At 41.6% G+C, this 24,943-nt stretch overlaps 1 protein-coding gene across 10 annotated transcripts; it reads left to right on the top strand.

Moving 5' to 3' along the window:
• The first annotated feature begins 17 nt into the window (after nt 1-17).
• synj1 (synaptojanin 1) lies at nt 18-24,803 on the top strand. 10 transcript variants are annotated; one of them, XM_046410027.1, is made up of 32 exons: nt 132-278; nt 1,227-1,383; nt 1,623-1,709; nt 2,168-2,435; nt 2,683-2,908; nt 4,706-4,789; nt 7,245-7,306; nt 8,594-8,690; nt 9,189-9,364; nt 9,447-9,528; nt 9,647-9,799; nt 11,145-11,310; nt 11,705-11,728; nt 12,238-12,429; nt 12,909-12,993; nt 13,322-13,462; nt 13,555-13,747; nt 13,836-13,994; nt 14,123-14,279; nt 14,531-14,657; nt 14,844-15,056; nt 15,143-15,221; nt 15,416-15,581; nt 15,686-15,865; nt 15,998-16,033; nt 16,384-16,512; nt 18,073-18,114; nt 18,941-18,993; nt 19,097-19,286; nt 19,389-19,696; nt 19,965-19,988; nt 21,138-21,273. In XM_046410027.1, the coding sequence occupies exons 2-31, from the start codon at nt 1,260-1,262 to the stop codon at nt 19,983-19,985; spliced, it is 4,020 nt and encodes a 1,339-aa protein (XP_046265983.1). In that variant the 5' UTR covers nt 132-278; nt 1,227-1,259; the 3' UTR covers nt 19,986-19,988; nt 21,138-21,273. The 10 variants fall into 10 exon arrangements, with proteins under 10 accessions (XP_046265976.1, XP_046265975.1, XP_046265980.1 ...); XM_046410020.1 differs by lacking the exon at nt 19,965-19,988 and having other exon boundaries at nt 18-278; nt 11,154-11,310; nt 21,138-24,803; XM_046410019.1 differs by lacking the exon at nt 19,965-19,988 and having other exon boundaries at nt 120-278; nt 21,138-24,803.
• The last annotated feature ends 140 nt before the right edge of the window (nt 24,804-24,943 follow it).

Raw genomic sequence — 24,943 nt, 5'->3', positions numbered from 1 at the left:
CTTTCTGTAACAAGCTCTTCGTTGCAAAAGGACTCGTATTTGAAATACTTGGAAGAGACGTCCATTGAATTTAATTGCAAAATAATTTATTAACGCATTCTAAAGGCTTCCTTTTCCCTTTTACGTAAGCTCACACTATATATGTAAGTGACCATTTGTCCAAGTATTACGGTAACGTGTGGTAGGCGTGCTTTGCGTCGGAATGTACCATTTTGCAATCACACCGGGAAGAAGGATTGTGTTGTGACAGCGAACTAAGAACCCGGCGGGGGGAGACGGTAAGACGAAGTCCGAGCCCTTCCTCTTTATAATTTAAATCGTACTTACTGTTGTAAGCTAAAGCAACAATTTAAATTATTTGCACAGTTTTATATGTTTTACATGTTCGAGTCACTCGAATTTACGTTTTAGTTAATGTCAGTTTATCATCCTGAGGACATGCAGGTAGTAGCAACATCAAAATAACGTCAGCTAGCGAATCAGAGCTATCCCTGTGATTAATTTCAATAACATAGCTAACGTTGTGAGCTAGCGTTGGATAGGTGAAAAACAGCAAGGTGTATTTGCTCTGTCACTGAATAAGTCTCATTTTCTTGGTTTGTTTCCCATCGCCTAAATTCTAGCGTAAGCTGGCGGGTAAACGCTAGCGTTAGCTTCGCCTGCTGCAGTTGCACTATAAAGTCGTGACTGTCGGTGTCAGGATGGATGATAATACAGCACTCGGCCTAACGTTATCGGCCACAGTGCTCCTGCTCCTCATAATCTCCAGCTACCTGCAATATCCAGTTTAAAAATAAGATTAGTTTGTCACAGGTGTGGGCCTCATCTGTGCCCGTAATTGATAGTACGTTAGGCTTCTGATTTCGCAATGGAAGTTTGATCGTCAGTCTGAATCACGGAAATTGTAATGTTATTGCTTAATAATATAGTGGATTTCTTTAATGGATAGGAAAGGATTAAACCTAAATAGTCATGGGGTTCACAGTTATGTTCATTTAGTTTTTCTTTATATTTGGATCAGTCACAATGTTAGAAGTACAAAATTTGAGTCAATGTTTGATCCAGGCATCCTAAAAGCAAATCATACGTCACCTCTCCATCAATAATAAATCGAGCGTCATGCTCTCTGGTAAACTCCGAATTGCAGATGTTGTGCCATATTGGGAATGTCTCCTATCTGATCTGTTGTCATTCCTTTCTTTTTTTTTTTTTTTTTGGTTTTCAGGTCATAACCTAGGTTTTTTCATCTTCGATCAACAATGGCATTCAGTAAGGGATATCGCATCTACCATAAGCTGGACCCACCCCCCTACAGTGTCATAGTGGAAACTAGGACCAGGGAAGAATGCCTCATGTTTGAGTCGGGTGCTGTTGCTGTTCTGTGTAAGGCCTCTTGTTTGATTGCACTGTAATGAGACATTATTTAAATAGTCTTTAAACTCTTATTAGAAATAAGTGTGCTCCAGGGGAAATACAGTTATAAGGGACATAGCACAGGATAATGATGGACATTATCCTGTGCTATGATTGAGTCGCAGGCTAAATTTAATTAAAATTTTCAGGGGAGAATACTGCAGATATTTAGATATCCTTACACTGTGTTGCTTTTGTTTGTCATCTAGCTGCAGCCGAGAAGGAGGCCATTAAAAACACATACACCAAGATTGTTGATGCCTATGGAATCCTGGGGGTGCTTCGCCTAAACCTGGGTAAGCTGCAGAAATGTCTTCTCTAATCATTGCCTCTTATTTGCAGAAATATTCTGGCTGCAGTCCAGATTCTGACCCCATGTTTCTTGTGTTGCTGTGAAGGCCCTCTGGTTTGTAGTTCTGTTGCTGCTTACTTATAAGCTGCTTTCTTCTGTCCTCTACGTGACCTTGAAGGCTCCTGTTATCACAACAAGGAAAAAGCTGCATAAAAGATTAAAGCTCAGTCTTGTAGATGATATTTGACTGGCAGTTTTTTTTCCTGTAAAGGATTGTCACTAAAGTATAATTAACCATTTCTTGTCCACTCTCTTAATGTTTAGTGTCTTATTGTATCTTTTCTTAATGAAGTGCTTCATTTCAATCTCTACTGCCTCCTTTTTTCTTTAAACCCCACCGTACGTGATGTTTTCACACTCATATCCCTTTCTTTTTTGCCTCATTCCACTGTGCTTCCGCAGGTGACTCCATGCTTCACAGTTTGGTGGTTGTAACAGGATGCAGCTCTGTAGGGAAAGTACAGGATTCTGAGGTGTTCAGGGTCACACAGACAGATTTTATATCCCTGAAGAATGATCCAGGAGATGAAGAACGAATTGCTGAGGTGCGAAAGGTCCTTAACTCAGGACACTTCTACTTTGCCTGGTCTTCCACGGGAATTAGCATGGACCTGAGTCTCAATGCACATCGCAGAATCCTAGAAGACACTACAGATAACCGATTCTTTTGGTAAGAACATGAAATGATTAATCTTCTAGGTATGTAAAGAGACTAGACTGCTGGTATTTGGCTTCTCTAAAGTGGCTGGTTTTAACTATGTGTTCTGCTGTTTGCACAGTCTGTGGTGTAGTAGTTTCGTCTAAATGTGTTATGTGGGGGATGTGTGATTTGCAACTACTGTGTGAACGTTCACAGCTCACACCGAATTTATTTGTGTGTTTGTTGTTGTGTTTGTCTTGATGTCATGACTCAATAGGAACCAATCTCTGCACCTGCACCTGAAACACTACGGAGTAAACTGTGATGACTGGCTATTGAGACTGATGTGTGGTGGTGTGGAGATCAGGACCATCTATGCAGGACACAAACAGGCCAAGGCCTGCATCTTCTCCCGCCTGAGCTCAGAGCGAGCCGGCACGCGATTTAACGTCCGAGGAACAAATGACGACGGACAGGTGGCCAACTTTGTAGAGACTGAACAGGTGAGTCATATCTTTAACTCATCATCTTATTCATCAACTCTTGTCTTCTTGTTTGAGATTTGATATAAATTTGTGTATCTTATATGGGAGTTTTGTTAGAGAGGTGATGTTGAGAAAATCTGAAACTAATGAAGGGTGGGGTGGAAGATTTTATTTGCAGATGTTAAAGATTGTGATTACTTCCAATGCCATACTTTTGGACCAATTCAGGAAATTAAGTCAGGATATGCTTCTTTAAAGATGTGCCTAAAATGTGTCATCCAAGAGGGAAAGAGGAAAATTGAGGTTATTCCAGATGGAGGTGAAAGTTGATGAAAGTGTACAGTTTGTGAACTTACAGTATTTCCACCAAGTTGTCAGAGCTGTTGCTATTGTGCAAGTATTTAAACAAAGGTGATGTTTCTGTTGGATTGGGCTTAAGAGTGGTAAGTCTTTAATTTGAACATTGTTGCACAAGGTTTGTTTTATGTCCTTCCATGTATTGTTTGACTGTTTGAGTAGGGTCCATTTAAATATATACTGGAGTTGATTTGCAAGAAAATGAAAAAGTGCAGTGTGGAATTTGGATTTCTGTAAGGTTGCTAATTTTATTCTGTGTGGTTAATTTTTGAAGTTAGATCTAAAGGTTGAATAGGGATAATTGAAAACAGATCATCAATTCTGAGGTGTATTATGATTTCAGTTGTTGATATTCGGCCCATGAACGACATTGGTAGAGTTGTCCAACATTGAGTTTCAAATTGAACAGCTCCGGCACCTTGGGGAAATGTTGATGACTAAATAACATCACAAATCTGCAGTGGGGGAGATGCCGTTTGGACTGCTGCATCCCGGTTGTGTGCAGAGAGGGAGAATAGTTCTTTTAACTCTGTTGATTAAGTAGCTGGAAATTTTGGAGATGGGCTCAGTGTGTTTGATGGTTTCTTGTTATGCCTTTGGTTCAGTAATAAAAATGGTGAATAGAGAGGAGGAGCTTAGTGCCTCCTGTGCAGTGAGAAGCTTTGTGATGTTTGTCTGTTAAGACATACTGTTAATAAATAATAGGCTGAAGGGTCCAAGTTACCCTATTGCACATTTGTCTATAGAGTGACATGACCTTGGTTAATACTGTATATTTAAACACTGGTTACCAATTGACTGTTTAGGAGCAAACCTTATAGTTAAACTTGATTGCTCCAGCATTTTGTGCTGTCGCTGTAGGATGAAATTGTTTAGGGCTGATAATTATAGATGCATAGTTAACAGTTAATAGTTAGTTAGTTAATAGTTAAGATATTGTTTGCTCCTCCTCCTCTATTGATCACCCACCACTATTTTTCAGTAGTTTTAAGTTCCTTACTGAGTAAACGTCAGTTAAAGGATTATCTTATCTTATCTTATCTTATCTTATCTTATCTTAAAATGTTGCTGTTTTATGACTCAGCACATTGGCAGAAGACACATGTGGCAAGCCCCCATAGTGTTGACTGATTTTGGTCATACAGATTGATGATTTAGGCCTCAAAAATATGCTGTTAGGACAGCACAGAAAAAAGTGTTGCCCCCCTCCGTGTGACACACTGCCTGTCATTGTGAATTCTCTTGCTCATTTTGTTTGTATCCTGACAAAGTAGCTTCAGGCATGCTGGTATTGTGAAATTATTATCCTCTCTGCGTTGTAGAGTAATGGGGGAATTAACTTGTTGTCAGTTCCTTCTACAGTTTGTAGAGGCTTTTTCTTTTCATTTTATGAGTACAGATGCGTGTTATGTCACGTTACAAATCAATTTAACCAAACTTTTCTCTTGTTTTGGACAGGCCATTTTCCTGGATGACAAAGTCTCGTCCTTCATTCAGATCCGTGGGTCCATTCCTCTTTTCTGGGAACAGCCAGGAATCCAGGTAATGGAAACTAAATCTTTCCTGTAAAGCCAGCTTGCAAATGTGAGGTTTTCTTGTGTTAAGCCACATTATATGAAAATCATCCCTCGTGCTTATGTGGAAGTCCTGACCATTTTATAAATACTGCAGTTGTGTCTGCTAAGACAGTGTAAAGGGGGTGAAAACTCCTTGTAGTTACACTGGATATCCCTATTGTAGTGTTAACACATTTTGTTGATGCTGTGTTCAGAAAAAATCCATTAAGGGTGTTTTGTTGCAACTGAATGAGAATCGGCACCCTAAACAGCTGGATGAGAACCCCCACCTGGTATAACCTCGTCTTCTTTTTTTTTTTTTTTAAATTCTTGCTGGTGCTGGTGCTTTCAAACTGCAGATGGGGGTTTCTCTGTGCAATGCCAAAGTGCAGGGGTGAAAACCAAGGCAATCACATAATTAATTTTTATCCAAGTCCATACACGCTACCTGTCCAGGAAATGATATATTGGAGATTTAAAGGAACTAGGATCTCCCATTAAGTGCAAACCATAAACAACGTCACTGGGATTCTCCTACCCTTGTCCTGACATTGCACAGACTGGTGGATTCAAGCGGACATGGGGGAGGTTATTGATAGGGTTGGTAAAGGGTATTTTTCTGTTTTCCTCAGCTCCCAGACATCTTTGGTCAGGTGAGAGCCTGGTCTGAAAACATCCCAGAGCCACTTCCCTTTCACTTAGTCTGCGAATATTCCTCTGTTAACTGGATAGGTGTTAATTGGTAATAATGGGAAAATGAGCAGCTAAATCCTTTAGAGATCCAAGAGAGGCCAAGACCATATTAGTCGCCTATTCGGTTCACAGCGTCTATGGTTTGGTCAAAACAGAGGGCATTGGTCTGGGCTTGGGGTTGTTTTCAGACAAATGTAATCCTCCTGCTTTTAAAGTACTGTTGTAGCTCTTAGTCCCCTCTACTGACTGTGGCTTTGTAGGTTTATTTTCTCCTCCCCATACTCTCTAATTCACTCCCTGAGCAGGATGGATAGTTTTGGATTTATCCACAAGAGAAGTTATTGACCTCTCTACAGTTAGTTTACATTAGAAATAGTTTTGAATTAGTCTCTAAACCATACTTGTAGTGCAGCATCATAAAACCCTGCTGGAAAAGATGTAAATCATTTCAGTTATCAGGCTGCTCCCTCTTTAACCAATTAGTTGTTAGTTAAAAAAAATCATTTTTATTATGGTTATTTTGGGCAAATATCCATTAGTGGCGGTATTAGTCATTGTGAGAAAATGATCATGTGATGTCACAATAAAAGTAACAAATGTGCTTTAATAAGCATTAGATTTGAAGAAATCCTTCTGAATGACTGCATTCCAACAGCTAATCTATCTGTTAATGTATTATGATTTATAGTCAGTTAGTCAAGGACAAACTTAGTGGACGTTATGAAATATATATCCTTGAAATATACTATGGGTTGGAGTGAAATGTGAAAGAGGTTTGGTCTGAGGTGTACAGCTGTAACCTGAGTCCTTTTTAGATGCCATCTCAGGAAATGATTAAATATGCATAGCACAGGCCTGCACAACAGTAGAGAAGGGAAGGAGTGACAAAATGGCAGCAGCATGGAGCAAAATGTCTATCCCAGCCAAACACGGGCCGTGCCAAAATAGGCACATGCAAACATTCAAGCAGATGAGTACAAAGCAGAAGAAAAGTTCATCAGATGGTGCGAAAGAAATGCAGAGACTGGAGTCATTTGATTTGAGTGGTTTATACCCAGAATGTGTTTGTTATTTCTGACCTGAACCCCAGTGACCAGTAAAAGGAAGGAGGAGGCAGAAAGTGACTAATGCAGAAGTAGTGTTGACATTTGATTTTGTCCTTTTCAGTCGATGAGAAGCTTTTAGAGACAGGAAGCGAGGAGATTTGAAAAAGCAAGAGAAGTTTAACAAAAGTTTAAGCACAGGGCCGCAAGGGAACATGTAAGGACCTGCAGTGCAGAGTGAGTGATTTCTGTCTAACAGCCACTGTGCAAGGGTCCTGCTAAGCCAAGCCAAGTCAAGGTGTACTCATGCCTGTCTTTACTTCTCTGTAAGGCTATTTGGTGTTTCTCATGAGTCAGTCAGCATCAGTATGCTCTCAAAATGAGACCACATATGTCAGAATTAGTGAGACAAATAATCCACGAGGAGAGGAAAGATTATATGTTCCAGTGAAAGTGCTGGAGAGATGACAGACCTTTTCTTTGCTGCTCAGTGTCTTTGTCCCCCATGCTGTCCCCTGTGTTGCTGTTGTCCTATGCCATTTTGTGCCACTATGAAGGTCTTGTTTCCACTGCTCAAATGCTATCCAGAAAATCTCTCCCAACTTCATTCTTCGAATGTCCTTTTAAAGGATTTGATTTTAAGTAAAGAAGGACTCTGTGACTTGTCTCTTTTTTTTGTCTTTTCTCACTGTCTCTGCCCTGCAGGTTGGCTCTCATCGTGTCAAGCTCTCAAGGGGTTTTGAGGCAAATGCACCAGCATTTGAAAGGTAATTAAAGCATTGCCTGTGTGCGTAGTAGTTTTCAGCTGCTTTATCTGGCCTCCAACAGATTACTACTCCCCTGAGGAGCAGAAGAGACACCATAATGCTATGTCTCCTGCAGTTACTACCCGAACTACAATAGAAAAAAAAAGCGCTTCAGACTCTTGCAGGAGAAGATGTTAATTGAAGTGTGTCCTCAGAGGTTTATTGCAGAGAACAGAAAGGACACATTAGAAGCCCTTGATTAACTGTCGACCTTAATAACCTGTATTTTAAATTTACCGCAGACAGTCTTCTTTTGACTTTGACTCATCTCTTCAGGAAGTTAGATTATTTTACTTTTCATTTAATTACACTTTAAAGTTGCAGAAATAACAGTGCAGCAGCTTTTGATTACTTGTCTTGTCCTAGCTGGCAGTAAATTGTAGAGACCAGTTGAGCAGTGACAAATTTGTGTAGACATTTTTATCTCATTTGTCAACAGCATTTGTCTTTTCTTTACAGATAGTGGCTGCATTTTCTAACATAATTTTAAGTGTAAATACTCACAAATCAAACATACACAATGTTTGAGACATAACATGAAGCCTACGAATATTTTCTCCAAATCCTTCTAACTTGACCTTAAACATTTAAAATCAAAATATTCAAATTCCCCCTGCTTATTAGTGTCTTGAATATGTGAAGACAAACATCTCAGATGGTGTACCATTTGTATTTTGTAAATAATTAGTTGCTGTTTTGCTTTCAGGTAGTGCTACAGTCTTTCTCAGTAAGATAGTACAAAGCCAACAGTAACTTCTTTCTATAAATATGGTAATGGTAGCAGAGTGTAGCCATGGTTTGCTTTTCTCTCCTCTGAATGGCACTGCCAGTCCATTCATATCTACATAACATTAAAGCAATTTGTTAGAGACTTATCCTGCTTTTGAATTGGGTGCATATTCAAAGTTCACTGTTGGCTGTTTAAAGTGAATCTTAAATCCACATTTACACACCATTCTTGATTTGTCATGCCCCATTTGAAATGATTTGCATCCCTTTATAACACAGTTGCAAATAAGTAGCAGTTAAAAAAACATGATACAGGCTGGTCAATGGGTTTATAGTCTGGCGTAATAAAAACAGGAGATATGCGATGTGAGAGATCTTTTCTAGCTATCTAGCTTAAGCATTGGTAGCAAGCATGAAGGCTTTTATATGTAATAAATACTGCTGTTGGCACACCATTAGTCTGTGATCTCATTTTAAGACCTTGACAATCTTTATTATGTGTGTTTATGTGCTGTTCAGACACTTCACTGCACTGCGGAGGTTGTATGGTAAACAGGTGATTATCAACCTCCTTGGGAGTAAGGAAGGAGAACACATGCTCAGCAAAGCATTTCAGGTGAGAGGAGCCACTCTGTCTTTTAACACTAATATGCACATACAAGACCTGATTATCTGATACTTTTGGTTGAACCAATTCAGTCCAAGCAGCAAGTGGTGTGTGTCAGAGCTCATACTACCTTTTCTTTCTTTGTAAAACTTTACTGTATTTCTTTCTTTTCCCCATTACTGTACCTTGAACTCATGTCAGGTTTTGTGCTATGGATATTTCTGCAAATATTTATTCTGTTTAGCAGAACCTGTATAGACTTAGGTATATCTATTTTTTGTTAATGAGAAAGCTGGTTTACTGGCAGATGTCAACTGAGCCCAAGTTCCTAAAACGTGACATGCATGTTCACAGATTACAATCAGAGATTTCTTCAGAATTCGAGCCACTGGTTTACATTAACGAATACAAACTAATTTTCGCTTCATATGTGCAGAAACACACCTTGCAGTTTTTGCAGTTTGAATTTCTGGAAACAAGTCCTCTGCCTCTCTCTGTCGCTCTCAGAGTCACCTGAAGGCATCAGAGCATGCAGCAGCCGTGAAAATGGTGAACTTTGACTACCATCAAAATGTGAAGGGAGGCAAGACAGACAAACTCCACAGTGTCCTCAAGCCCTACCTCAGCAAGTTCATAGAGGAGTGTGGGTTCTTCTACTATTCTGGAGAGGGGGGCATCGCAAGGTTAGAAATCAATACAAGCACGTATAAAGTAGGATTAGATTTTTGTTATTGCCTCTTAATTTTATAAGATGTCTTTTTTTAGGACTCAGGGTGGGACCATTAGGACCAACTGCCTGGACTGTCTGGATAGAACCAACAGTGTTCAGGCCTTTTTTGCCCTTGAGGTAGGAGTCTGACATAGTGTGCAGTCTCATCTTGTGTTGTTATAAAATAGCGTCAGAGTCTTTTTTTGTTTTAGAGAGGTGGGTTATGTTTTCAGTCAAACCCCCTGTTCCTCATCAGATGCTGCCAAAGCAACTGGAGGAGATGGGTCTAACAGAGAAACCCCAGCTGGTAGCCAGGTTCCAGGAGGTTTTTAGGACCATGTGGTCTGCCAACGGAGACTCCGTCAGTAAGATCTACGCAGGCACCGGTGCCCTGGATGGCAAGGCCAAGGTACACAATATGGACATACTGAATACATGCACATAGATATCAGCCTCTGGTAACGGTGTCTTCTGAATGTCCTTGATAGTGACTGGAGACCTGAAACAGTGAAAAACAGTATTTGATTTAGGTAAATTCAGCAAACATCAGTACTGAATGTGTGATATTTTTATATACTTGGCTTATATTTTTGTTCTCATTCATCAAAATGGACTTAAATTTTGAATTGGCATCTCTGGAAATGATGATTTTGATAGACACTGATAAGGACTGTTCCAGCTTTGAAGAAAATAAAGCTTGAGCTGAGTCAAAATGTATTTAAAAAAACTGGTATTTAAGTTTTGCAAATTCACTTCTTCTTATATGAATGTCTTATATTCTTGTACAGTAAACCTGAGAGAGGTTTACAAAGTCTCTCGTCAGCTCTCAATTGATTTGTGACTAGTTCATATCAGATTGAATATGCTCACATTGGTCTAATAATATAAAAATATGGAAAGGCGAACAGAAATGGTACAAATGCATCAACTTTGCAATAAAGACATAAACCCCATATCAGTATGTTGACAGAGCTAAGTACTTTAATTGTTACTTTGGACTTTGTTGTTTAATGAAAACTAGCTCTTTGAAAAGGATAATGGCTACTTGTGCGTTGTGCATGAATTCTGCATGCACATTTGATCTTGTCTGCATGTAGAACTGTGTGCTTCTGTTTCTTAACTCTCGTGTGCTGTCTCTCTCTGCTGTCCTCTGGACCTCTCTACCTGCGTGGTAAGTTTACAAGCCAGCTGATGTTGTTTTTGAGCTGTGGGTCTATTTCTGGTGCATTGCTGATTTCAGTGCCTATGGGTAAAATGATGAGGATGGGATAGGTGGAACCTCTTTTATTTGTTTTTTTCTGTAAATTAAACTTGATTTTATTCCAGTTGAGGTATCTTGGTGATATTTGACCTGGCAACTCTCATAAGCTCTAAAAGCTCCTGATCAGAAATTTGTTCAAAAAGAAAACAAAGGAAAAACAGCCATCACCCACACTTGAGTCATCTTTTCCTCATTACACTATCGTTTCCAATGCGTGCCTGGATTATCTGCCAATATCTGCCATCTTAATTTGATGAACCTGGAGGAATCAATCAAACATCTCTCAGTGAAGCAGTTTTGATCCTTCTTGGTCAGTTGAAAAAAAAATCTATACTATCTGGATGTCTCTGATGTGTTTCTTCTTTTATTCTCTTCTGTGGTGGGAAGTATGAACTTGTATACACACCAAGTGAGAATGTAGCTAAGGATTATGGTGGTTTATTGTAATCATTTAATATTTTGTATCTGCATGTGTGTGTGTGTCTGTTTGCAGGCGGGGAAGCTAAAAGATGGAGCTCGTTCTGTGACAAGAACCATTCAGAACAACTTCTTTGACAGTTCCAAGCAGGAGGCTATAGACATCCTGAGGCTGGGCTCCACACTCAACAGTGATTTGGCTGACAAAGCTCGGGCCTTGCTCACAACTTCCAGTCTTTACGGTAATTCTTTACAACATGGGTAATATGATGTATTAGTTTATTGAGTCAACACATTTTATCTTACCTAAAATGATACTCAAGAATAGTCCTATTTTTTATCATCGTAATTTTAAGAATATCACTTCCTTTCTGCCCTACCAGGAGGGAAATTGTTTGAATATCTTGACAAGTTTTGACCTGTATCTGTTGTAGGCCTGTTAGCCATAAGCTCCTCTGCACAATAGAGAGGTTTGTCTGCTCTGTGTTAAGTGGGAAGTGTAATCTATATGTGTCAGCTCTCTGTCCCAGTTAGATTAAAGCTGACCAACTGCTCTGCTAGCATTATCTGTTGAAGAACTGGTTAACCCGCCCTTCTCTCCCCTCTCTCCCTCCCTGCTCTTGCGCACAATCTTAGTCACTGAGCCGGTCTTACAATCAGGTATAGTAACTGACAGACTGCCTCCAGAGGATGAATCTTTTCATCCCGTCACATTCTTGTCCATTCATTGTGTGTTTGCTGCTCATTATTGTCCATTTGTTTATAGTCCAGTCTTGCTAGTGGTTTGACTTTCTGTCTGTTGAGTGTCATTAGGCTTTTTTTGCAATAGCATTCAAAGAGAGGATGCTGATTTTTGCAGTGAACTTTAAAATTACTTGTAGTCAAAATTTACAGACAGAATGGAACCATTACCATTGTGGATTATTTTAATGTTATCTGTATTCAAAAACAAAAGTCTGGTTTGTATCCTTTCTCCCATGCCCTGTGTTTCAGAACATTCTTTCAGTCTGTCAGTCTCCCGTAGTTTTTTTTTTTGTTTTGTTTTTTTTTTTTTGTCTGTTTTGATTAGTGTTTTCCCATTTTTGTTTTATTTCCCTGTATGCCACCCTTCCTGCCGAAACTCATACATGCTATTTCACACTCTAACCCCGCTCTCCTTCCCTCTACAGCCTCCCCACGAGTATTGCTAGGAATGTGTCAGAACTACCATAAATACACAAGGCCCAAGCAGATCCGAGTGTGTGTCGGCACCTGGAATGTCAACGGGGGTAAACAGTTTCGCAGCATCGCTTTCCGCAACCAGACACTTAACGACTGGCTGTTGGATGCTCCAAAGAAAGCAGGGCATCCTGAATTCCAAGGTATGTTGCCGTTTTATTTATCTGCGCACACTGGTGGTAAACATCATCTCTGGAATTGGTGTATCAAGCCTGTTAAAAGGCACTTCAGTCTCCTCTTGTAACTGCTATTCAGGTATTGCTTACTGTAGCAGAGGTTCAGGGAGTCAGTGATCAACCACAGCTGACTGAGGCAGTGGCTTGGTAAAAGAGGAGTCACATGGAAGCACTGTAAATAGTTAAAAAATAGGTAAATAAAAGGTTAAAATTTTTGGCTACTTTGCCTCTAGGTTGGCAAAACATTATTTTTCACTGGTTTCATTATAGATTAGATAGTTTTCAGTGAATTACTCACAGTAATGGTGATTTAACCAATGTTATGCTAACCCGAATGTTACTGATGAAAACTAAATCAAAATTAATTATTAGAATATTTTTATATATATCATAGACATAGGCATCATTCAGCTTGAATGAACAATGTATAATTTTTCTCTTCACAGACAGCAAAGCCAACCCCATAGATATCTTTGCCATTGGTTTTGAGGAAATGGTTGAACTGAATGCTGGCAACATTGTCAGTGCCAGGTACGTGTCCCACCTGAGATAACTGACCGGTCTTTGTCACCCACAAGAAAGTTGATTTCACAGATGTCCATGAATTATTTCAGATCCCGAATTTCATTTAATTTCAGTCATAAAGATCAGGAGCTGAGCTGCTCAGACCTGATCTTACAAAACTAATATGACTCACTCAGATGTGAATTCTGTTGGTTATATTCCTTTTAAGAAGAATAAAGAGAAAATCTGAAAACTAACCCTGACTCACTTTATGTTTTTGGCTTGCATGAGTTTTTTCTTTCTTTCTTTCTTTTTCTGTACTATGACACAAATATCTTTTTTGTTCTTGTCTCAGCACTACTAACCAGAAACTGTGGGCAGCTGAGCTACAAAAAAACATATCGCGGGACCACAAGTATGTGCTGCTAGCTTCAGAGCAGCTGGTGGGAGTTTGTCTGTTTGTTTTCATTCGCCCACAACACGCACCCTTCATCAGGTACGAACTGTTCATGTTCTCATTAGACACTGATTTAATTGTACTGTATATCACATGTATAGTGATGGATTGTCATACAATATCGTTTCCAGAGATGTGGCTGTCGATACTGTGAAAACTGGAATGGGCGGGGCTACAGGCAATAAAGGAGGTGTTGCCATCCGCCTACTCTTCCACACTACCAGCATCTGCTTCGTCTGCTCCCACTTTGCTGCTGGCCAATCACAGGTCAAAGAGAGGAACGACGACTACAACGAGATCACACGCAAACTTAGCTTTCCCATGGTAATAACTGTGACATTAACAAGTGTTTTTTAGGACACTTTTTTTTTGCATAAGATAAGAATAACCACACCCATCTTTTCTTTGCAAGGGTCGTCTGCTGTACTCACATGACTATGTCTTCTGGTGTGGAGACTTTAACTATCGCATTAGCCTGCCCAATGAGGAAGTAAAAGATCTAATCAAACAGCAGAACTGGGATGCTTTGACAGCTGGGGACCAGTTGCTGGATCAAAAGAATGCTGGTTTGGTATGATCTACAGTACATGTCCTCTTTTACGTTGTCAATCACTTTAATTTCCTCTTACCAGAAAACAGTGAACCATTTACAGAGCCTTGGTTTTCTAGCCCAAACTAATGCAGACATATCTTTAAAAGGTTTTCCGAGGGTTCATCGAGGGGAAGTTAGATTTTGCCCCCACCTATAAGTATGACCTCTTCTCGGAGGATTATGACACTAGTGAGAAGTGCCGCACACCCGCCTGGACTGACCGCATACTCTGGAAGAGGAGGAAGTGGAACTTTGACAAAACGGGTAAGCTGAAGAGCCACTTGCCAACCCAGATTATCTGCTTCCCCTCTCCCCAGGATCCATAGACTGAAAAAAAAGAAGCATTACGACACTGGCAAAAATATGTTTTAGATTTATTTATCCTGCTGTTCTCAGTGTGTTCATTGTTCTGTATTTACTAAAGACTGAACAAAATGAAGAACTTCTGAAAAATGAGGATACTTTATCTGTTTGTGTGCTTCTGGACTTAATATGCATTTGTACTTGTTTTGCAGCTGAGGAGATGAATGTAGTAGGTGCAGCTTCTACATCTGGGGAGAGTGAAGACAATCTGGATCACCCCTGGAGTCCTGGGACTCTGCAATACTATGGCAGGGCTGAGCTTAAGACCTCTGACCACAGGTAGGCAACAGGGTAAATCTGATTGACATTTAAGTTTATTCACAGCAGTATAATTAGCTGCATTTCCTTCGTAGGACACATCTGTGTTGTGCTGTCAAGTAGAAATTCCTGTATAATAATAGTGCAGATGAATGTGTCTTGTTTCATCAAACATCACCATCCTCAATATCTCCTGCCTTTTTCTAGGCCTGTGGTGGCGATAATGGATGTGGACATCCTGGAGGTCGACCCTGAGGCTCGGCACCAGGTCTACAAAGATGTCATTGCTTTGCAGGGACCTCCAGACGGCACCATTCTAGTGTCGCTTTGTTCCTCCGGCCCTGAAGACTACTTTGACGATCCGCTCATAGATGAGTTGCTGGACAAGTTTGCTCAGTTTGGAGAGGTCATCCTCATCAGGTGAGCCTGACTGTCCAAAACAGGCAAGCAGATGTGTATCACTTTCAGACAGTTAGACTGCATTGAAAGTGTCCTTGTTTGTGCAGGTTTGTTGAAGAGAAGATGTGGGTGACCTTCCTGGAAGGGTACTCTGCTCTTGCTGCTCTGTCTCTCAGTGCTTCCACTGTAAGTTCTCACTTATTCTATGAATTGCTTCCAAGTTCTATACTTTAGAAATCCTCCCATAAGTCATGACATTAATGATATTAAGTGTATTTGCATCTCTACCATTTAATCTGAAAGTCACATAATTTTAACTTTCAACTTTTCATTAAACGTATTGCTACAATCCACGTCTGTGCATCTTGGTTGCATTGTAGGTACTTGGCAAGGTGATTGATATCCGTCTGAAGAGTCCAGGCTGGATCAAAAGCCTGGAGGAGGAGATGAGTGTGGAGAGGATCTGTGGTAGCATCCCCACCTCGGCCAGCTCCACCCTGCTCGCTGAGGACACGGACATGGGCGACGATGATTATGATATGGAAGGTGAGGAGTGACAAGCGATCCCAATCCTTATTCACAAATATATGCATGTCATGAATGATACTTTAATTTCATATTTATTTGCCGCAACTTGTCTTGTGTACCAGGTGATGTGGATGAAGAGGTGGAGGAGATACTTCCCCAGCACCTGCAGCCTGGGGCGGGATCTGGCCCCGGATCCTCCCCTCTCCCTTCCCCTCGTAGTAGTCCCTGTCCTTCCCCCACCCATGGAGAACCGTCGGTCCCCAGCAGGCCTAGCCGTGGACAACCTTCCCGACCTTCCCAAGGTAAACACAGCATGGGAATCAGGTTCTTAAAAATACTAAATGCAAAACAGTATTCATCTGCTCAGGCTCCAGTCTGTGCCTACTGGAATACAAGATTGTAATTTTGTTCTGTTTTGTAATATACGGACACAGATTTAAGCCCATCACCAGGGAGGAGAGAAATTCCAGGTAAAATGTGTGATGAATTAATCTCTGTTTAGTGTTAGAAAACTTGTAGTGTGTCTCAGAGTTTGTTTCATCTTTTCTTTGGTCTGACACAAATAAGAAGGTGCAATAATTTGTAGGACTGCACAGTGTTTAGACATGTTTGACTTTTGGAATAGGACCGAGGTCTTGATAGCTTTTACCAGTGCGTTTTGTCAAAAAGGAGAACCTGTTTATGTGATTTCCTTTTTGGCATTAAGTTTTATTGGACAGTCACCTTTTTCTTTTTTCTTTTTGGGTGAAAATAATTGCAAATTGTGAAAAATTGTTCTTCGTTTAAACCACTCATTTTCACTTCTTTTTATCCCTTCAAGGACCTCCTGTTGACTTCCAGCCTGGCGCCCCCACATCTCAAGGCGTGGAACCCAAACGTCCACCTCCCCCTCGTCCTCAGGCCCCCCCAGCCAGACCAGCACCACCTCAACGCCCACCGCCACCTTCAGGTAAAGTATCAACATCAAGCTTGTTGTAAACAGTTCATAAAAGGCAAATTTTCTGACATCTGAACCACAGAAACATAGCCTGCAAGCTTAAGTCAGAGCAGCTAAATAAAATCCTGCGTTGCAAGTGTGGATATTAAATTTTCCAGCATGAGATACTTTGGGCAGGTGTTAACATTCTTACCTTTATTCCACTGCTTCGCCTCTTTCCTGAAGGAGGCATGAGCCCTCTGCCAGTTAGAAAGGACTCTGGAGGTAAAGTGAAACTGCGTGTTTATGTGCTTACATTGCTGAGGTATTTGAAGTAGTGGCTGCTGTTTTTCCATTTGACGCTATACACATGGAAGGACATTGCTTTAATGCAGTAAGCTGTCATCAGTCAATCAGTAATCAAGTGAAACACATAGCTCAGTTGTCATAAACCCGCTCCCGAGCATGACTACTGACAGGTTTACTCAGTGCTCGGCGCTGAGTAAAAAATCTGAAGTGACCATGCGGTCGAGTCATGCTTCATTTTAACTTGAACAACAAGGAGATGAAGTCCATGCAAGTGTTATTAATTGTGCTAGACACTGTTGCCCTTACTTGTCTGGCAGGTCATGGTCAGGTTTTTTTCCATATTAAGCTATTTTTTTTTTATTTTAGTATAGTTGTTGATTATGTTCCCTGCTGTATTTTATTTTGAAAATACTGTTTCCCCTTTTTTGACTTTAAGACTGTGGCAACTGTCCCAGCCCACAGCTTGGTAGGAGAGGCAGTGAAGGTAACTGATGGTGTGTCTCTGTCATCCGAACCCTGTAGCTTTACACCGTCATCAATGTTATTGATGCTTTTTTGACATTGATGGATCACTGTTGACCAGTTCTGCATCATTGTAGCTGTATCAGTTGTGTGTATGTTTGGGAGAGATATGTCTAGTAGCCTGTTTATAGATAAATATACATGTATATGTTGTTTACTTAAATGTTAAATAAACTTGCAATGCAAAAACTAAAGAAAGAGCTGGAATAACCAAATACACTGACAACTGGTGTGCCGCTGGAGACAAATACAGACAAAATGTAATTTCAACACTGAGAGGTGGTTTTAAGTGCTATACATCCCTATCAACTAGTTTCATGTGTTACAGAATGATAGAAATACAACAATGTAACAACAATGATGGACAGGCTTTTCCTAATAAGACTTTATTATTTGTGGTTATCATTTAGTCTATGAGCAAATATTACAACTTGTTAGAGAGAGGATTACACACCTTGCTGAAATCCATCTGATTTGGGGGAGATGAATCAAGTTAAAGGGAAATCTCTTTGTTCCTGACTTGAAGTGGTCTTTAAGTCAGCCCTGCTACACTAATCCAGCATGATTAGTGGGCAAATCCTCCTCGGGCAGGTAGATATTCAGACTCGCAGCAACTCGAGGCTTCACTGCTCTGCTTCATTATTACCACCACACGCTATTCCTAATGCTTGTTGTAAACCGTTGTCATTGGGAACTCCTCCTTTTCATGTGACCACATTGTGTATAACCGTAATGTGGTTTGGTTTCCTTTGTGCTGCAAAGGACAAAAAAGCCCTGCTCTTCCTCGGCCAGATGCTGCTGCAGGTGAGTGCCGCACAAAAAAAAAAAATAAAAAGATGTAGCCGCACTTAGCATTAATGAAATTGCTACTCAGTTATGTAGGTTTGTATATCTCCCTTCGAAGACGGCCAGTCTGTGTGGAGCTTCCTTGTCTTCTGGGAGTTATGTGGCTGAGATTATCCCTGTCTGTCTAGTACAATCCTGTGTTATGTGTTTATGCCCTGGCACAAATTAAGCCTCTCCCAGGTTGGAGGATAGGGTCTGGTTGCTTAGCCTTTCGGTGACTTGACCTGTCTTCACCTGACTCATTTGTATAGTGTGTGTGTGTGTGTGTGTGTGTGTGTGTGTGTGTAGTTAGCCGGATCCCTCTGTCAGTAAGGCTGTGTGTGTGTGTGTATGGGTGGTTAGCAGGGTTGACTTACACTTGGTGACTGTACAGTGAAGTATCACAGAGAGGCAGACATCTAAGTTGCGTGGGAACATGTTCGCAGGCTCTGAGAGGGATAAAGCATGAGAATAGTGAAAGAAGAGGTGTGTGCTTGCAAAGCTGTGTGGTAAACAGTTGGCTCACAGAACAAGGCCTGCCTCTCGTCCAGACCTCCTGCAGCCTAGAAATGACTGAGCCATCATTAGTAATGAAGTCAGCAGTGGGGAATTTGTTCTGTGACAGGTTGGGGTTGGTTTGCAGGGTATTTGTGTGTGATTCAGTACAATACATCCCATCTCTGTAAAAGCTCCTGCTGTTGCTTCCATCGCTCCATAGGGGGCACATCCCACATGATAAATTCAGAATAGCAGGAAAGATTTTCAGTCACTAATTCAACTGATTTGTTGGTCTTAACTCTTTCAGGTCGAGGCCAGGCCGCAGTGGGAGCTCCTGGACCTGGAGGTGCTCAGAGACCGGTGAGTTTAAAACTCTGATGATTTTGGCTGTTCATTTACTGATATTTTTTTCCCCCTAGTTCGATAATTTCTTCCAATTCTCCGTTTCCTCTTCATTATCCAGAATATTCCTCCTCGAGTTGGAGTAATTAGCATGCCTCCACAATCTCGTCCACCACCTCCTGCTCACCCTGGAGCACCCAGACCCATCCCAGAGGTGCATCCCGGGGCCCCTCGGCCCATCCCTGACACCCACCCTGGAGCCCCAAGACCTGTGCCCAGTGCACAGGCCAAACCGACTGACCTGCCTCAGGGTAAAGAAATGAGTTTTCACAGAGGATAACATAGTAGATTATTAATATGTTTTTATGGTGAAGTTGAGTTGAGCCTTAACTCTGTCCTGTTTCCTGCTGCAGGTCTTCCTCTGTCAGGACAGCCTCCTACAGAGCCCACTGCAGTGAGACCCCAGGTTCCATCACCCATGCAGCCACCCATGCAGCCCCAACCAGCTGTCCCTTCAGTTCAGTCCCAACTCCCACCACCAATGCAGCCCACACTTCCAGCTCCACTTCAGCCACAACAAGCTGCGGCTCCTCCTGCTGCCGCCGCCGCCCCTGCTGTACCTCCACAGGGTCTGGCTTCTCCTAAACCTCCACCCCGTTCCCGCTCCCATCATGCTCTGCCACCTGATGCTGCCAAGTCAGATACGACCCCAGCTGCACAGGTTGGTGCCGACCTTCTCTTTCATTAAATTCCAGGAATTTCAGCTGCTGAACAGAGAACACTGAGTACACTATTGAGTACACTGAGATGTTTCTGCTTGTAACTCATGTTCATGCTCTGATTCTGCTTGTTAGACATGATAGATTCGGCTAAATTATGACGAGTGTAGGAAGTTGAGACTTCAACAGTAAGAACATCAGATGAAGTTAGTTGTCTTTGTCATTCTTCCTGCTTTTGTCTCTCTGATACATTTGTCTCTCTCTCACAAGCTGGAGAAGCCCTCAGGGTGACAGGTACTTGATATTAAACCACCTCTTTGTCTCATCCTCCATAGCATAATAGTCCTTTTCAATGATGTTATTGCCTCTCATATATTATACCCAATAACCTCCTCCTCTGTCATTTCATAAATTGATATCCCTTCCTTTCACATCTACTTCTGAATTATTTTAACCTTTAGCCCACTGCAAGTCCATGCATTGTTTTGTGCTAGGCTCACTAAATGGAGCGCTGTTTGTTTTCTTTTTTGTCGGTTGACATGTCGAACCGTAAATGATATGTAAAGTGCAGATAAAAATGTGATGTTTGTCGTTGGCCATTTTTCCCCTCATGTCCTTTCATATCTGCTCGCTGTGGTTCAGGTCCTGAGAGTGAGCACGTATGCAATGACCTCACAATTTAATTTGACATTTGTTTTATTTTATTTTATTTCTTTCATTTGTATTAGAGTTGGTGAGATTGTATTTGAACACATCTGTTGTCAGCTGTAGTCAGCGTCCTTGTAAATGAAACACAGTGCATGTTGTTGGCCAGATTAAAGGTACCCTGTGGAGTGATGTTATGGATTGGGTAACTCTGTGTGTGTGTGTGTGTGTGTGTGTGTGAGAGAGAGAGACTGATTTACTGCAGAGGATAATACTATGTAGTGTGTGCAAGCCATGAGACAGGAAGAAGACAATAAAGAGATGAAATTACTGGATAAGCAGCTGTTTAACACCTCTAATCAGTTATATATATAAAGCTCATTTTGACAGCAAATTTAACTTTGTGGGGGGCCTGAGAAGTTGGTGGTAGTGATTGTAAAGTCGTAGCAATGTGCCATCAGTGGATGGGAGGAAAGATGACTGGTCACTGATGTAAACTTGGATGTAAACAATGTAGGTTTCAGAATGATCAAAAATTAGAAAGGAAATGGTTTAGGTTTGTTCAGCATCCACACACTGGGTTTTAGAAAATTCTGAATGGACAGAAAGAATTGTATACAAGAAAACTCCAAAGGGTATCTTTAAACTTTGTTCTGAGCAAGACTAAGAGGATTATAATAATGATAATAAAAACCTCATTACTTTGTAAAACACTACAGTAATATTATGTCATGAAACATATTCACTGCATCTGTTGTGACAGCTGAATGGCATTTTCTTTGTTTTGTTCCTCTTTAGACCAATGGACTGAATGGAATCCAAAGAGAAGCACAATGGAAGCCTGACCCCTTTGACACACTTGCATCTGATTTCCTCTCCTCTTCCTCATCCTCCTGGCGTAACACCCAGTCGTTGACCAGAGGCTCCTCTTTGCGTTCTCCCCCTGCCGTTCCTGTGTCTAGGTTGTCCTCCAACACTCTCCCTTCATCCTTCTCCCTCCAGTCCTCTGCTCTCTCGGATCTCCAGGCACTTGATTCGTCCTCGTCTTCCTCACTCTCCACCCCATCACCATTTGCCTCCTCCCTCCTCCCTCCACCTCCATTCCCATCTCGTAGTCGCTCGCAGGAGGCACTGCGCGCCTCCCCCGGGCCCTTCCCAACTGACCCGCTTCCTGCCCGACCCAGCAGCACCAATCCCTTCACAGGCCCTCTGGCACAGCAGCACCGCTCGCTCACCCCGGACTTCACCGTCCAGAATCCGTCCACCACGCCAAACCTTCAGAGGACCATGTCTGCTTTTTCACAGCCGCTCATCCCCACCTCTGCTGCAGCACCCACCTCCCAGCTCCAAAGGACCATGTCCCTGTTTGGGCCAGCATCCACTCTCAATCCTACACCTGTCCCTTTGCTCCCCCTTGCCCCTGACCCATCTCCTGCCCCCGTCTTGCCTCTGGCACCACCCTCCTCCATTCCGCCTGCTCTTGTGCCTCGTCGCCAGCCGCCTCCCCCGGGAGGGAAACCAACACAGCAGTGGGTCACTTTTGATGACGATTTTCCAACTTCAACCAAAACACCACAGCCCCCCATATTCCCCTCCAGTTCCGTTGTTGACACTCTGCCTTCCCGCTCTGTGTTTGACTCAGAGCCCGACTGGTTGTCCTCCACCCCGTCAGTATTCCCAGCCCTCCCTCCTCCCATCCCGACAAGAACGGGAACCAGTAACCCCAAGTTCCCAGAAGGACCCAGTGACGACTGCTTCTTCCCCAGGCAGTCGACAGAAAGATAGGATCACTCTTAATATGTAAAGGGCATATCCATATATGTATAGATCTATGATAAATGTGTATATGTGTGTGTGTATTGTACAAAAGAGACAGTATTTAAGAAGTATAGACCGATCTCCTTCTGAATCACAGGAAAAGGGTTCATACATCGAGCAGAAACACGAGAAGCGTACGAGCCGAAAGATGTGTTTCAAACACGCAGCGATGTTTGCTTGTTCCCTGATATCAACATTTATTTTAATATGAATCGTTCTGACGTTTATTTTTGTTTATGGCAGCAAACGTGTGCCTGTGTCTACAGTAAATAGTCATATAACCTACATCTTTACACACAAAAGAGTGTGTGTAACCACCTGTGCAATATCAAGACACGTCTGTGTGGCCGCACAGCGCTCTGCATTCGCCTGCAAGCTTTCACCGGAATCAGTGTTAAGTTTTGCATCCGCTAAGCTCATACTCATCATTTTTACTGATATGTACATTAGAAGGGGATTCTCCGAGTGTTGGGTAATCTTCTACTTTCCCAGTTTCATCAGTTGGCATGTAGTAGAAGGCTATGCACTGCTGGATTTACACTTGCCCTCATAATTGGGGCAGTCGTTGGTAGTCAGAGATTTGCTTTGACTCATTTTGGGGTTTTTTTTTCTCCTCTTCTTTTGTGTCTAAGCGGTGCAAATTTAAAAAGTCATACTGTGCACTTGCTTTTATTATGAATGTACTTTATTTTGCACTGGGTTTTGTCATTGCCTCCCTCTTGATGCCTCAGTGTGAACATGAATAATACGAGTCAGTGTCACAGTCAAAACCGTTCACTGCCGCAGGACTGATGCTCATCATCATAATTTTGTCGTCTCTCCACTCATCATTAATCTTTGTCTATGGGCTGGTACGCTTAGCTAAATATATTTTGTAGTTCTATATCAGAACCTATACATAGTGATTATGTATAAATGTATGTTTTCAGTATGGAAACTACTCGCTAAATGTGTGTTGGTGATGACCGTACCAGTGGTTTGCACAATGTAACTGATATGCACTGAAATGCTGTGTGTGCTCTCTTTGTTGTATTCTTGTTGATGGCAGAGTGACAAAGATGAGTCTACAGAGGGAACAGATGAGAGGGCTTTTTGACCTTTCCAGTTTTTTTTATCCTTCTTGATTTTTATCCAAAGCATTTAACCATGCTGTTTGAAATTCAGAGAGTGTGACGTATGTGTGTAGTGTAAGTACGAAGATGATGTGGACATGGCGGCAGGGACATGTCATTCATAGTAACAAGAGGACACTTTTTTTTTCCAACTTTTTGTTTAATGCAAAAGTCAGGCTTTTCATTTCTAAGAACATTTACTCTAAATAATCTATTGTTGATCCTGTGGTGAGAAGTAATGTGTTGTGTTTGAGGTGCCTATCGTCTGTTGTGGTGTTTGTGTTTGGATGTGAGTGTGTGTACAGAGTAAAGCCTGGAAAACCAGAGCTTTTTTTTCCTCCCCAGAGGAAGTCTTCGCACAGCACATTTGCTTACAGGTCCTGAAGTCACACTGTATTCACTCGCTCACTTGCTGTGGACTGGCAGCTTTGTGTGCGAAAATGTTAGAAATACAAGACAGAGGACTCTCTCCTCCTCTTTCTTTTGTTTCCACCAAGCACCCACCCACCTGAGGAAGAATTCCCCAGTAGCAGCGCCTCTCGGACCAAAATGCGTCACCAGATTTGTGGTTGTTTGTTGTGTCCTTTCCAGGCACAGTGTGGCCCACATTCCAGGCAGTTGTGCGATTTGTCAGTTGGGTGTCAGACTCTCCTTAGCGTGTGCAGATCCACCTGTGATATCTAACCCACATCTGTTTCCTCTAGTTGAGCTGATTTCAGTCATGAGGTGTGTGTGTGTGTGTGTGTGTGTATGGGTGGGGGGGGTGTTGTCAGAGGTGATTTGTCAGTATTTTTCCCTTCTCCTACCTGCTTCACTCTTTCACTTCTGTTGAGTTGTACAGGTCGGCATAAATGTTGACAGTAATGACAAGCAATAGTTTTGCTAAAGGATCAGTGAGAGTACAGCCCTCCCTAACAGGACACATGCCGACTGTGTCAGTCTATCAGGTGTTGTTTTCCCCCCAGCTGTCAGAAATTATGTAACTGGCAGTAATGTCTTTAAAGCATTTTGATGGTTCATTGAGGATAAAACATCTGACCCAAGAAAGTACCAGCTAACTGACGCTTCTGCGCCTCGTTTAATCACCATGTAAAATGCAGGAAAAAAAATAATCTTCATCCACTGGACTGAAAGCTCTCTGTGTAAGCAAGCATATTGGGTTGCCTTTGCTTACATGTTGTTGTCATCTCTAAAATGCATTTATTGTGTTATCCAAATGTGTGCAGTAGATACAGTATCTGCATTAAAAGTAGGTGACTAGCCAGCGCTTTGTGTCATGTCATGTTCAAGATGAGGTTTTATAGGAAACAAATTGCTCCTTTTGTGAGGTTGGTGTCTGTTTTTATGGCTATAATCCATAGTAAATAAGAGTCTGTGTTGTTGAACATATTCTGTATGTATTAAAGAGAAAACATGAAGCTGTGATTCATGTTAATATCCAATGTTCCATATTTTAAGTGCATAGCTGATTGCACATTTATGTATGAAGCAGTTTACGTTGTATGTATGCAAAAATAAACGTAAATTTACCTGATTGTCTGCCTATTTTTTTTTCTTTTTTTGTATAAAGACTTATATCATAGCCAGTTTTCCCTGAGATATCATAATGCTCATGTGAATAGAATGCCAACCTAAATATTACTGAGAGCACATTATTGTTTCAACATTTTAGAA

This window comes from Scatophagus argus, chromosome 14 (assembly GCF_020382885.2).
Source record: "Scatophagus argus isolate fScaArg1 chromosome 14, fScaArg1.pri, whole genome shotgun sequence".
Taxonomy (NCBI): Eukaryota; Metazoa; Chordata; class Actinopteri; family Scatophagidae; genus Scatophagus; species Scatophagus argus.
Note: the sequence above shows the minus strand (reverse complement) of the source record. Positions and strands in the feature narration are given on the sequence as shown.

Bases quoted from the DNA above. Each gene is read 5' to 3' on its own strand.
- synj1 (XM_046410019.1), top strand. From the start codon at position 1,260: ATGGCATTCAGTAAGGGATATCGCATCTACCATAAGCTGGACCCACCC. The intron at 13,463-13,554 runs GTACGAACTGTT...TATCGTTTCCAG, and splicing joins CAACACGCACCCTTCATCAG to AGATGTGGCTGTCGATACTG. The intron at 18,115-18,940 runs GTGAGTGCCGCA...TAACTCTTTCAG, and splicing joins TCGGCCAGATGCTGCTGCAG to GTCGAGGCCAGGCCGCAGTG.